This window comes from Brachyistius frenatus, unplaced genomic scaffold, assembly GCF_029030835.1.
Source record: "Brachyistius frenatus isolate BFR_SWC_R1_liver_20210118 unplaced genomic scaffold, ASM2903083v1 Contig_5, whole genome shotgun sequence".
NCBI classification, from domain to species: Eukaryota; Metazoa; Chordata; class Actinopteri; family Embiotocidae; genus Brachyistius; species Brachyistius frenatus.
The window spans coordinates 3,575,726-3,589,788 of NW_027210604.1; the positions used below are offsets into that span (position 1 = coordinate 3,575,726).

At 39.6% G+C, this 14,063-nt stretch overlaps 1 protein-coding gene across 1 annotated transcript in view; it reads left to right on the top strand.

The window, feature by feature from the left end:
• fstl4 (follistatin-like 4) overlaps positions 1 to 14,063 on the top strand; it is a 196,550-nt gene that overhangs the window by 160,430 nt on the left and 22,057 nt on the right. Inside the window, exons 7-10 of the mRNA XM_069717308.1 lie at positions 2,136 to 2,302; positions 6,440 to 6,560; positions 9,762 to 9,923; positions 13,113 to 13,247. Of these exons, the coding sequence (XP_069573409.1) occupies positions 2,136 to 2,302; positions 6,440 to 6,560; positions 9,762 to 9,923; positions 13,113 to 13,247 (585 nt within the window). The remainder of the gene's footprint in view (positions 1 to 2,135; positions 2,303 to 6,439; positions 6,561 to 9,761; positions 9,924 to 13,112; positions 13,248 to 14,063) is intronic.

The window sequence follows — 14,063 nt, forward strand, 5'->3', positions numbered from 1 at the left end:
AGTTTACACCGGTTTGCTAATTTTAGAAACGGGAAGAAATAAACAACACTGCTGTGAAAGGGAAGCTTTGAAGTCTAATAACAATAAGGCAAATGGTTGACAAAGTTGGAGGCAAAATAAGATTTAAAAATAATATTGGGAGAAGGTAGGAATTGGTAAAGTGGGGGTTCAGTCATTAGTTTTGAGGCATCACCATTAAACATACCCTATTTTCTCCATGTTAGTGATGCTGTATGTTCCAACAAGAAGCACATTCAGTGAGCGCACAGTGAGCTCGAAGCTTATTGAAATAAGTTAAATCCTAAAACTGAGCAGCTGAACACAAGTCTCAAAAAGACAGTACAGTCCAACAAATTTTTGTCTTCTATTTTGTTCCCTGGTAAGATGTGAGGCAGGCATTGCGAATGTGTGGGGGAGAATGAGAGAAAGAAAGATACAGAAAGAGAGCAAACCAGTGTTCATGTGTTTAATGAAGGGTTAATTGCATCGCTGGATGTTGCTCAACAATAAAAAACTCCATTAAGAATAATTAATCTATGTATTTAGTAGCCTCGACCCTATTGTGCCAAGAAAGATAACAAAAAAAAGAAAAAAGAAAAGGCTATGCCATATTATGTTAACGTTTGGGCAAACAGCCCAAAAATGAAATAGTGCAACACGTGAATTTGCTGTACCCTACTTTGACTCATGCCAAATCTTTTCTAGGCAACAGGCAACAGATGCCAATGCTACACACTACACAGGATACAGACCTAAGTTGGTGATGTCTGGGGATTGATAAACATCACATTTTCCGGGTTGGGTAGGGTAGATTGGCTATTGTAACAAATGGGATTCAGGTTTTGAAAATTATAGTGCAAGGTTACCTATTTTACACAAGTACATATTCAATGTGTGTAGTTTCTGTATTGTGCACAATGGTCAGGTGTTCTCTTTTTCAGGTTTCTCAGAGAATTGCTCACAAACTTAATTAGTATGCATCACTCTTATGTTGGGTTTGTATTTTCTTTGGTATTTTTTTCTTTGAACTGTTGTGAATCCACAATTTCATCATCTATAAATCTTCATTTACCAAACATGATGACCGATTTAAATTCTCCCAGTGTTTTGTTCTTTGCAGTTGCTCCAATTATATCCTTTCTTCAAACATATCAGTGCTGAAAGGTCATGCAGCGGAGGCTGTTAGCAGTATCAGTCCAGTAAATGCTCTGCAGGTGTCTATGTGGGATTTGCTCAGCGTTACGCTCGGTTGGCTCCATTTAGATTTCTATCAGGTGTCTCTGTCGCTCTATTTATGGAGCCAAGTATATCACGAGGCAGTATTGACATAGGGTCACACACTGGCATATATCATGTCAGTTCCGGCGTGCCTGAACTTCACAGTCGCACAATATCTCACTGCCGTCAGCATGCATGTCCCAACTTTACACCTGTACAAGAAACGTCATCTTTTTATGAGCAAGGAGTTTGTGCAGAGAAATTCAAAAGAAGGATGAGAGAGTGACCAAATATTGAGTCACATACTGTAATCGACTACATATCCCGCTTTATACTAAAGACACTGTTTTAATGTCTATTTAAAACATCGGATTGAGTGTAAGTTTAAACTGGCAGTAAGAAAAAAGGATGAGTACACGACAAAGTTTTCAGACTATGACTGTGACTCTGTAGATTACGTGCCTGGCTACACAGCTTGGCGACAGATAATATTTATGGCTCTAAGGGGAACCAGTGAAGAATAATTCTTAATTTGCTGTAAAGGTGAATTGAATTGGATGGCTGTTTCAATGAACATAAATTCCCTTAATGAGAACAATGATATTTGGCTAGCTGTGTGTCCTCTGACACATGGTCTTATTTCATACTGGATATCCTTCACTCCCGGATAGCTGCTTATCCGACTTGGTCCACTTGTAATGAGATGGATGCATAGAAATGTATTAAGCTTGGCTACATTTCCACCACATCAGCACACTCATTCTGATTTGTGATTTTCCCGGACACCTTTCTTTCTTCTTTTTTTCCTTCTTCTTATTTTTCTGCATCCTTTTTTCTTCTTGTTGTGTCTTTCTTTGCTTCTTTGCAATGCATTCTGTCTCTCCAACCAATAATCCTTTCCCTTCTCATTCCAACAGAGGTTGTCCAGCTGAGCCTGGCAGAGGACCAGCAAATCAGCATCTCCACGGTAACAGTGGGCCTGAGCGCCGTCCTCACCTGTGCCATCCAGGGGACGCTACGCCCACCAGTCATCTGGAAGAGGAATGGCATCATATTAAACTTCTTGGACCTGGAGGATATTAATGTGAGTGGATGTTATTGTTGTCTTCATCTTGGTTGATGTTGTGGTTTGTAGCTGTTGGTGATGACAGTCGTGCTGGAGTTGACTAATTTGTTAGTTGGCTCCTTTTTTTTTAACGTGCTATACCCATCGACTGTCTATGCGGAAGCGTTTTAAAGTGTAATACCACTGAGGGCCTCTAGGGTCTGGCTCCAAATAAAATCTGGACTAGATGTTAGGCCTCAAAGAGAGCTAAGGTTTGGGGGTGTGTCTGGCTTGATTGACGTGTCTGGGATGCAGTCAAGTTTCAAGTATAGGTGGGCGGGCATCGTATCCTCGGGTTGTCAGTCAGATCCACCTCTCACTCCTCCCCAGCTCATCCAAATGTGGTCACTTCTGGCTCCAAAAAAAGACAGCGATGGACTCAGGGCTTCAATACGGCAGCTCAAAAAACAATGGGTGACATCATGATGGGTTCCCGGTTGGCTGTACCCAATGAATAACTCATGTTGTTTGGTTTTCCAAGGTTGAAAAGGCTTTGGTTGTAAAAAATAGAAACAAACCCTTGACAGCTTCTGATTGCGACAACATTACTGCTTATGTACGGTCAACTAATGTCAGCATTAATTATTTTTGGCAACTAGAGGGAAAAAGAACTCCACAACAACCTGAGAGACTTACAGCCCGGACATATTTTAGTCATCATGGTGGACGTGCGAGTAAACACTTCCCTTGTTACACATTAGAAGACATAGAGGCATATTATCAATCTGTTCAAAAACAGTCTCATCCTGAATAAAACAAGTTTTTTTTTTTAAAAAGTGAGGAACCGAATCAACAAGCAATCAACAAAGCAGGAGAAGGTAAGAGCAAGGATGAGTGACAAGAAAAAATAATCAAGAAATACAACTAAACAAAGATACAAATGATTCCCTAGCATCCTCAAAGAAACAGTACAATTACAGCCTGTTCTGTGGTTAATGAACTATGTAGCCGCGGTCCTGCTTAGACACATCTGCACAGGTGACAATACAGCGCTGGCCTTGCTTTATCCACCAGCGGATCACAATTCACTAATTGCATGTTAATGGGCGGCCTTGTTGCTCTGCTGTGGTGATGAGCCGATAAACAATGTCAAGTGTTAAGGTGGAGACTGGAGGGGAGGTGATGGCAACCGAGGTCCCTCAGGCTTTTGACCGTGCATAATGAATTTCCAAACAACACGGTGATCTGAGAGAGGAAGGAGAGAGTAGCCCCTGCTGTGTTTCTGCAGACTTTCTTTTCATTCAGTCAAATAGAAGATGAAACACCCCCTCCCCCCCAAAAAAAAAAAAAAATCCCTAAATTAATGATGCTGTGTGTGAATTTTTGTGTGCAATTTCAGTAATTCCCGTGTACACTGGATGCCAGTGCCAGGAAGAACAAGGAAAATTGCATATTTAAAGCAAAGTGCCAAGTTTTTGTGGCTAGTTGGTGAATTTAGCCAGTTTGGACAACCATCTCTTGGACAAAAGTGTTTGCATTTTAAGTGATTTCCTGCCTGAATAAAAGATAAATAATCCATTAAGTAATGAGAATGTAGAAATCCAGATAAATTAGATCATAAGGGGCCAACGATTTACATCCAAGTTTCATATGGATTGAGGGAGTATTTCATTTTAGAAGTGTATAAATGTACGCGTCATATATACAGTGCCATAATATGTTTTGTTAATATAATCTTCAGCAAATGGATGAATTAGATGTCTTAATGTAAATTGGCCAATCAGCACATGCTCTGCAGGACACCTATAAATGGATTTTTGACTTTGTGCCAATAAACCCATCTCTAAATTACATTTATTAGAACTGTCCAGCAGCAACATGAGGTGAAGAAGAGGTGTCAGACACTAACAATGGTTTGTTTTCTTTTTTTTTTTTTTAGGCCCCCTTTTATTTTTACAGTCCAACATTTTATATAAGTTGACTTAAAGCCCCGCAGGTCAAAGAGGAGACAGGGTAAGACGAGGGAGGGGACATTACTCTCCTGTCAAAGTCCTTTCAGCACGCTGTTCTCCTCTTTCGAACTGTGCTGAATGGAAGCAGGATTGTTTTCAGACCTTACATTTGACAGTGATTGAAATCTTGCTACACTCCAGCATATGACCCCCAAAACCTTAGAGCTGAGCCTCCATTACAATCAGTCTCGTTTGTCTGCTCTCTCTCCCTCAATCGGCTCTTTGTTCTCCGTCTGCCACCTCACTCCCCCGTACTGTTTTCATGGGGCCTCTTTTGCTCTGTTTTTTACTCTCAATCACAAAACGGGGCATTTTGCATCTTGAATAGAACCGTGTTCTCCAAAAGGTAACTGCAATGTTTGAATGAGAGATTTCAGACCCGAGTCACCAGGTTTGATTGCACGAGAGAAAAATAATGAAAGGCCAAAACTACAAACAGGTACAGACTACATACAATTTATCACAGCTGCTCATACTATAGCTGAGTGAGATTGAAAACTGATTCATTTAGAAATTAAATGAATAATGTATATTTTTATCCCAAAAAAATTACTATTGTGTTATTTGCATGTACATTGCTAACACTTCAAAAACACATAGGGAAGGAGCCTCTTAGGAAAAGCAATCAGATGTTGAGTGCATCAGTGCTATTCTGTGTAATATGAAAAATAAATGATGATTACCAATAAAGAATAGGTCAAAGGAGACACTCGTTTAGTTTTGCATCTAAAAAGCTAAACTTCAATGACTGATTTAAGTTTCATTAATTTTATTGTGGCCACTCGGCATCTTCATGTATAATTCTTCAACTGCTCTTTCGAATACAAAAGCATATAATTTGCCATGATTAATAACATAAGCCTGTAATTTTCTCCCGGTTTTTTTTCCAGTCTGTATATCATCAGGACATTTCAACAACTAAAAGATGAATGACATTGTTATGAGGAGCTTTGTGGGACAAAATCTCCAATTTATATTCATGTCTTCTTAGTCACTTATAACACCAGCTAGCCAGACACAATGCAGGCTCAGTGAAAGACAACCTTGTGGTATTAAGGGCAGGGTACTTAACTTTGATACTTTTATGGTACCAATTAAATTACTTATTTACTATCCACTATCAAAACAAAAATCTCATTTTAAACCAATGTTTCGATACACATGTTTCGATATACAAAAATGCCAATTCAGCATTAGGAGGTTGGAATCACGAGCTCATCAAGTGATGATTTGACTAATCAACTATTAAGAGACAACCCTAGTAGATACTTCCCCTTTTCCAGAAAGCACAACCAGGAGTTACGATTTGTATCTAAAATATGCCTGGGATAACCTGCCAGATCTATTACACTCAAACTTTTTGGCCCAAATGGCCCATTTAGTTTTAATTGTCCTTGCTGGAGTAGTTGTACCTCTCACCCCAATTGTAAATTCTGAACTTTAAAGACTGCCCAAAATCCCTCATCTATCTTACAAGAAAATGATTTCACAATTCTCCTGTCACAAAATGACCCCCTGTCAGGCCACATTAATATCTAGAGCCCTTAGAAAAAAGAAAAGCAGCCGTTTGAGGTTTCCATGTCGTGACAGAGCTGCATCAGGACATCTGCTCTGCCACTTGGTGGGACAGCAAACTATTTAATGCCTTAATCCGCCCTAAGCTGTGACTGCAACCCCCTGGTGACTGTCGCATGCTGCACCAACAACAACCAGCGCCATTCATCAACCTAATGGGCTTTATATTTTTAACCCTTGCCATTTATCAGGCTGAGGCAGCATGATGAGGGGAGAGAGGAGGATCAAATTCCCCAACGCCTGCTTCAGCTCAACAGGGAAACCGTTGATTCATTGTCGCTCTTCCTTTTCCCATCACTCTTTTTCTCTCCTGTCTTTTCCCATCACTCCCTGCTGCTTTGTGCCACCTCGCTCTGCTCTCTTCAAGCATCCTTATGTATTCTATCAAGCTACCTTCATTTTTCCCTCACTCCCTGTGGATGTTTGCTGCACCCCATTCTTCACCACTGTTCCCTCTCCTGCACCTCCTGTTCTTCTTTTCCCATCTTCACTCCTCCTCTTCCTTCATTCCGTCTTGCCCTCTTTCACCACCTGTGGCTCTTCCTTCTATGTTTTAATTTCCCTCCTGCACCTCTTCCCTGTATTACAGGACTTTGGGGATGATGGCTCCCTGTACATCACCAAGGTGACAACCATCCACATGGGAAACTACAGTTGCCATGCCTACGGCTATGAAGACCTCTATCAGACACATGTGCTGCAGGTGAATGGTCAGTAGTGGCTCATTTCTTACTTACAGTGGTGGAAGACGTGTGGACAAAACACTTTCATTTTGTTTGGGCTACTTGAGTTGTTGTTGTTTTTCTTATTGCTTGTCCTGCTTATAGTGAAGAACAAGTCCAGAAATAAACCTGGGAAGGATTCAGTAACAATAAGTGAATGGACAACTAAACTTTGGGTCTTTTGGTTAAACAGTTTTAGAGCCATTTAAGCGAACATGCTGATGATCAAAATGTCTGGAAACAAGAGGCACCATCGATACTATCAATTCCCCAAAGCACAAATATTTGGATATGCAGAACTGAAAATGATTTAGGCACATTAGACGTTATGATATTGTCTATTCTGAAGCATGAAATCATCCCAAAAATACAGTCATGAAGATCTATCTTCAACAACTTTCAAGACTTTCTGTAAGACTTGTCAAAGGTAGAAAAACAGCAAAAGCACAATCACTACTTTCATCTACGTAAGAAAAAAGTGTTTGTCTGACCAAGAGTCAAACACCCAAAGATATGTAGTTGTGACACACAATAACATTTGAAAAAGATGAACAACAGTGAACCATCAGTATAGATTAACTAATCATTTTATCTTTTTTTATGACAACACCATTATCATTGATCTTCCTTTATGATGTAATTAAGAAGGAAGTGTTCCTTGTTGTCTAAGAAGTTGCTTTTCGAAAGGATTAGCCTCCGCAAATAAAAAAAAGTTAAAAAGTAAGCAGTGTCATAAAGGTGCCTCATAGGATCGGGGTGGTCAGAGCTTTGCATCAAAGTGACGCTCTCGCCGTGGAAAAACTGCATCATTACATATTAGGCTAAAAAGAAAATGTGAGTGCATGCAGCACATTCAGTTGATTCTGTGCAGTGGATAAAAGCTACTTAAGTTAAAACACTTCTACAAACCAGCAGAAACACAGCACTCACGCTGATTTTGGCTCGCTTAACTTATCAAAGTGCGGTCTTGCTCATATTAATCATCTACATTAGGGCCTTCATCTCCCCTACGTTTAGACTTTGCATTTTCTTTGGAGAGATGCCTAGTAATAACTCCAGAGAGGAAGAATTTTAAAAGCCGCCAGCATACACACACACACTTGTAAAATAGCAAATCAAATATACCCCTACAGACACCCCTTAATTTTTGTGCTTTTGTTTCATAGTGACTGAAAGACAAAGCAGGGAGATTTCTGATTTAATTAAGCCTTTTTCTCATTAAGAAGTCACAATAGGAGTGATTGTTTTGTTTTCCCGAGATGCTAATTGAAAGGACATACAGCTGCATTTTAGACCTTGAACTAAAGGGAGTCATGGCGACAGACAGAGGGGGCCCGAAGGGTGAGTTATCAGGAGAGGGCAATTACCAAATGTTTGTGTTGGGGATTGAAGGTATTTCAAATGAGATAGGACGAAGTGAGATAAGGCGCAATGGAAAGGAGCCAAGTGCCACATTATACTAAGTGGGCGGTTTGCATCCTGTTGTGCTATTAAAGCAATAGCATCCTTTCTTTGGTGTGATGAGAGGAATGACAATGCGGCAGCTTCAGTATCACTGAAGGACCTACAGTCGCAGTGTAGCTCTGTGGTCTATGTTATTATAGTACCGTAGAGTACGATATTAGTGCTAATGAAATGTGACTGAATTGTAAAATAAACGCTCATTAAAAATGGAGTAAAGGAACAGTTTCCGTAGTAAAGTGCTACTTTGATAGCAAAACATGCCAACTGATTGAGCAGAGACAGATGTGACAGAACATGCAGAGAGAGAGACTACATTACAGAGACTTTAAGTCAAGGAGAGGCACGGGTAGAAGTACAAGTTCATCTGGAGATGTACTGTAGTGCTGCCGGAGTGCACCCAAACGACTCTCCACCACTTGTTTTCCTCAAAGTGAGGAAATACTATGCTCATAGTGCTCTTGATCCAGTTAAAATTTATTTACATACACGTGGTTGAAGATCTGATTATCTCTAAGGCGTACATCATGCAAGAGAGCCAACAGAAACAAACAAAATAGTCAAAGATGTCGTACTGATAAATTCACGATGTCAACTCAAAGCCTCGTTTTGATCCACTACCATTTCCCCTGTTAAAGTTACTGCGTTACGCATTTATACAAACTCAACACTGCTTGTATCCGTTTCAAAATAAAAGCCCTCAAGTTTCAAAAGAAAGGAACTCTTCATTTCAACAACAAGGCTTGTATTTTAAAATGTTTGCACTAATCCAGAAAACGGAACAACCGATGAAAATAGCATTATTGTACTGTTGACTTTACCAAATTAAAGAGGTGGAATTGTTGACATTGTTGAGTTCTGCAGGTAAATGTGCCACCATAGTCATCTAAAAACCACAGAAACATGCCACAATTGTTTATACAAAACCACAGCTTTAGTCTTTGACAAAATCTTGTTTTTTCTTAATGCGTTGTATTTGTTTTAACATAAAATCATCATCTGAAAAGCATAGTAACTAGTTGCTAGAGCTGTCAGATAAATCTAGTGATGTAAAAAGTACAAAATGTTAGATATGAAATAAATTTCATAAAATTGAAATACAAAGTAAGTACAGTACTTGAGTGATACATGTATACATGCTAAATACTTAAAAATAGTCATAATAGGGCAAAAAAAAAGATGAGAGAAAAGTACAGGAATAAAAGACACATACATATGTACCTAGCAACAAATGCAAAATGAATATTTCATTCAGATTAAGGGACAATTGAATGGGATAGGTGACTGAGCCCCCGGAAGGATTGGCCGTCAGGATTTGGTCGCCAGCGTAAGGTTGAGAGGATGCCAAGCATCATAGTTCGAACACAACATCTTACCTGTTCATGTAAACTATTACTTCATGTTTCATTTTTTTCCCCTCGATTCCTCCACATTCATTTGTGGTCTTGGTCCCAGTGGAGGTGGTAAGTGGCAGATACATCCAACATCTATTTCATGCAGCACTCAAGCTGTAATAAAGCAGCCCCAGAGCTTTTGGATTCTTGTTATTTGTGAATACATTCCATGCTGGGGTGAGACAAATTCCTCTCTGCCCACTGCGTGTGTGGGTGTTTGTATTACATTCCCCCAGGAGTTGCGGTCTACCATGAAACAGTGTGTAATTATGTTTTCACTTGCCCCTCTCCTCACTCCCTGTTTGTGTCTTCGGTTTTGTGTTTGTGCGTCCAGTCCCTCCAGTGATCCTGGTCTATCCAGAGACGCAGGCCCAAGAGCCCGGTGTATCTGCCAGCCTGCACTGCCACGCCGACGGCATCCCAAATCCCAAACTTCTCTGGCTGAAGAACGGCATGGATCTGCAGCCCAGATCCTCCAAACAGCTCTCTCTCATAGGTGAGGAGTTTTTGATTATTTTGGGAAGCGCTGTCAGCATATTATGTGTTTTAGCCGACCCCGTGTGCTGCATCTTGTTTTTTGAATTGCAGTGTTACATACAGTACCAGCAGCACTGCAGTGTGCCAACACTGCATAAATCTTTATACACTTTGGCGATGCACGTGAACAATGAAAACAAAGCTTGAAAATCAAACTGGTGCTCTGTCAAACTAACTTTTTTTTATTGAAAAGTCAGCGGTGCCACTTGTCAGCAGTAATATTTTGTTGTGCTTCTTTTTTTTATGTGTATTGTATACAAAGGTAATGAAACCAAGATTGCGGTCACCCTCTTCAACTATCTTCATTTGGCTTTACTGACAATGTAAACGTGAAAAGTGAATGAGATCAGAGATCAAGAGAGTGAAAATGAAACAAATATATACTGTTTAACAGCAGACAGCAGTTACTGATTTTGGTTAGGAGGTTTTTGTTTTGTTTTTTTGTTTTTTTTTAAAGATGTACTCTCAATATCAGAGAGAAGGAGCAGAATGGAGCACGACTTTTCATTTTATGGTCTAGTTCTCATTAAGGGAGAGTTTATTGGCTGTGTGTGGGTCATTACCAATGGTAATAGCCTGTTATCAACCCTCAGACCCTCAAACAAGGGAGTCTCTTCAAGGTTCATCACCACATAAACACTGCAGTGGCTACGGTTTCAGATTTACTGACCAATGTGGGCAATGTCAAGGAGCGGGTGTCCTACTTTAAGTGATACTTTGTGCTTTTTTCCATTAAAAGATTTAGGAAAGTGAAAAAAAAAATAGTGGGTAGAAGTAGATTAAATTGTGTAGAATCCTATTGTTCTCAAGATAATGTTAAAAAAGAAAAGAAAAAAAAATGCATTATTTTTTCACTATTTCATTTCCTCGTATATCATATGGGGTCGAGATCATAAGAAAGATACTGTAAAAGTTTTGCCCTTTTCTTCATTTTTTTTGGACAGATTTCTATAAAAGCTAAACAACATACTGACAGTCGATACTAAGAGATATGGATTGTGAGCCACAGCTGAACAGTAAAGCGGAAAAATTGCTTTGTAGAATGAAAGTGTGTTCTGGAGCTGTCCGTGGTGCTGAAACAACTCGGCTCACTGCCTGATATTCCCTGTTGTTTAGTTTGTTAGAAAGCAAATTCCTTAACAGAGCTACAGGGAAACAGGGATTTAATTATCACGATTATGACAACCTTTTAATCAAGAGGAATTGATTATTTTGAGCTGCATTTGTGGTTGTTGAATGAAAACTGGGAGCTAAATATCAGACTTGTTCGGTAGTACTTCTAAGGCAACAGGGGAAATCATTTCAACTATGGTGAAGGCAGCTCACATTACATAAGTAGGAGTATTGATGGATTACCATCACCATGTGTGTACAGTCTTTCCCAGCACAAAGGGACATAACCGAAAAACAAAATGTGTAGTTTAATGCTCTAAATTTGGTGATCATTTTGGAATATTACAGTGTTAATTACAGCTAATTCATATCAGCTCATTCTTCAGAAAATATATGGGATTCACCGTAATCCAATGATGAAGATCTCTTTTTTTTTTCTCATCCTCACTCATCAAAAAAAAAAAAGAGATTTTGGTGCATGACACTGTTTGCCTGTTCATTACCAACTTTACGACATCCAAAAGTTAACTAAATTAACTGCTCACGAATCCGATCACCTCGATGTTTAGCGATGTTACTCCCTGTGTTGTCTTTGAGATTGCCGTCTTTGTATTTTTTGTGCCCTTTGTCATAAAAGGAGACACGAACAATATAGATTGTCACAAGGTGTTTTGATGTGACATCCACGCACCGTGATTGATTGATGTCTTTACTGGCAGTGTGAAAGCTCAGAAAAATCGACCGCCTTCTGAAAAAACAGTCACTCCATTGCTGCACAGTACTCCAGACAGCAACAACACTTCAAAAAATATATTGACGTGCAGATTATCCTCCAAAAAAAACATTCAAAAGACCTTAAGCTATAATTTTTTTTTTTTTTTTAATATATATTTACACTTTCTAACTTAATGAGCACGTACCAAAGCAGTTAAGTTGTGGGCTACAAAAATGTGAGTGAACTTTAAAAGGTGCTTTAAAGCTTAGTAGAGCTACAAGGAGCTGCCGAGTCAGGTGACATGTCCTGTTCACCTACGCAGTAATCCATCTGTGGGGAGCTGTTTAGGAGAATTAATTCAATTAAATTTAAGACAAAACCAGACAAAACCCATGTCTCCACAAAACACTACAAACGTGAACAATAAGGTTAGAAAGACTTATTTAATGAGTGGTTGATTCAGCGGTTCTTAATAAGAATTGATCAGAACATAATTATGAATTAGAAGTAATTAAAGTGGCTTTTCATTCCATGAAGGCCTGCTTTAAAACAGTTTTCACTTCAAAGCACTGCACACTTCTCCGATGAAAGAGAATCATCATCAGAATCCAAAAGACATTTCACTCATGTGAAAAGCTTTGCGTCAACGTCTGTAATGGCGTGTTATTTAACAACCCAGTGGGGATTAATTACAAGGCCGAGATGGCTTTCAATGTCAAATTTAGCACAGCTTGTGTTTGCGAGTGTGCACTTTCTTGCTGTTTAGAAAATGCAGGGTTCTACAGGAAGACAAACGTTTAAATATGCTAGTTTGAAGGTTTAAAAGGTGGAAAGTAGGAGAAGAAATCCAACACGAGAGAGAGAGAGAGAGCCTGAGAGGACGATAGCGTCGATGTTAGATGTCAAAGGAGATCATTGTTGCTATAGTTACTTCACAAGACATACAGAAAGGGATGAAAACCAAAGCTTTCTTTAATGCTCGTCTTATAAAACACTGCTTGCGAGAGCTGTGTCATGTACACATGATGTGATCAATGTCGTGCTACCGGAAGGATCCGAGTGCAGCTGTACATCACAGAGCTTGATGCAGGCGGCAACTTAAGACCAACACTGCAGCATTGTGCGGTATGGAGGGCAAACAAATAATACTAGACTTCACTTATGTATCGACAGACAAAAAGACCAGTCATTTGAAACATTAAAAAAAAAATAGAATTTGCAATGTATATTTTTTTTCTCTACAAAGGAAGCAAAAACAATGCAGCAACAGCAAACCCTCACAACTGTTTCCGTTTCCTCCCGTTTCCGCTCTTTTTGCAGCAAATGGCAGTGAGCTCTTCATCGGCAGCGTCCGCTACGAGGACACCGGAGCCTACACGTGCATCGCCAAGAACGAGGTGGGAGTGGACGAGGATATCTCCTCTCTCTTTGTCGAGGATTCGGCCAAGAAAACGCGTAAGTCCTACAGCCTCACCTTTCACTTTTTACTGTACAAAATAGGCATTTAACACGGTAACGTCATAGAACATATCCGATCTCTGGAAGAGATTACTCCAAAAATAAGTACGACCTCGCTTATTTGTGCAGAAAAAGAGCCAATGGGCTTTTGTGTGGTGGCACATACCTTAATGGTTGTAAGTGGTATAAAAGCGGTGCGAGTTACACAAAGATATAAACCCTCGCAGAGCTGCAGCAGCAGCATCATGTCCACACAAAATGCATTCAGGTACAACATCGATTGGCTGTGTTTTGGTCGCACTTGGTCCAATAGACAATAACTGTAGTTTATAGTGTAAAGTCAAAGACTAAATCAACTTTAGGCATAAAAACATGCCTCTGAATGTGTTAACACGTGTATATAGCGAGTGAATCACTATCAGTTACACGGCTTGTAGAGACAGCTGTATTGATTAAAAAGGAAGTGTACTTGTTCAAAGTCACGCATCAGCTGGATGAATGAAAAATACAGCTGAAATGCCTCCTGTTGAACTTTTAATACAGCTGCACATTTTCTCATTACGGGTTATTGTGTGTAGACGGTTGAATGAAATGCCGATGTTACTCTTTTTAAAACGTACATTTTCAATACAGTAAAGTGTAAAAAATAAATAAATAAATAAAAAAAGTCAAAGGATGTTCATACTTTCTGAAGCCGCTGTGGGTGTACCGCATCCTCTCACAGCCAATTACAGCAAGAATTTATGACTGCCTCATCTGACACTACAACCATCTCAAAAGACAGAAACATTTTGAAGTCTGATCACGGTACGA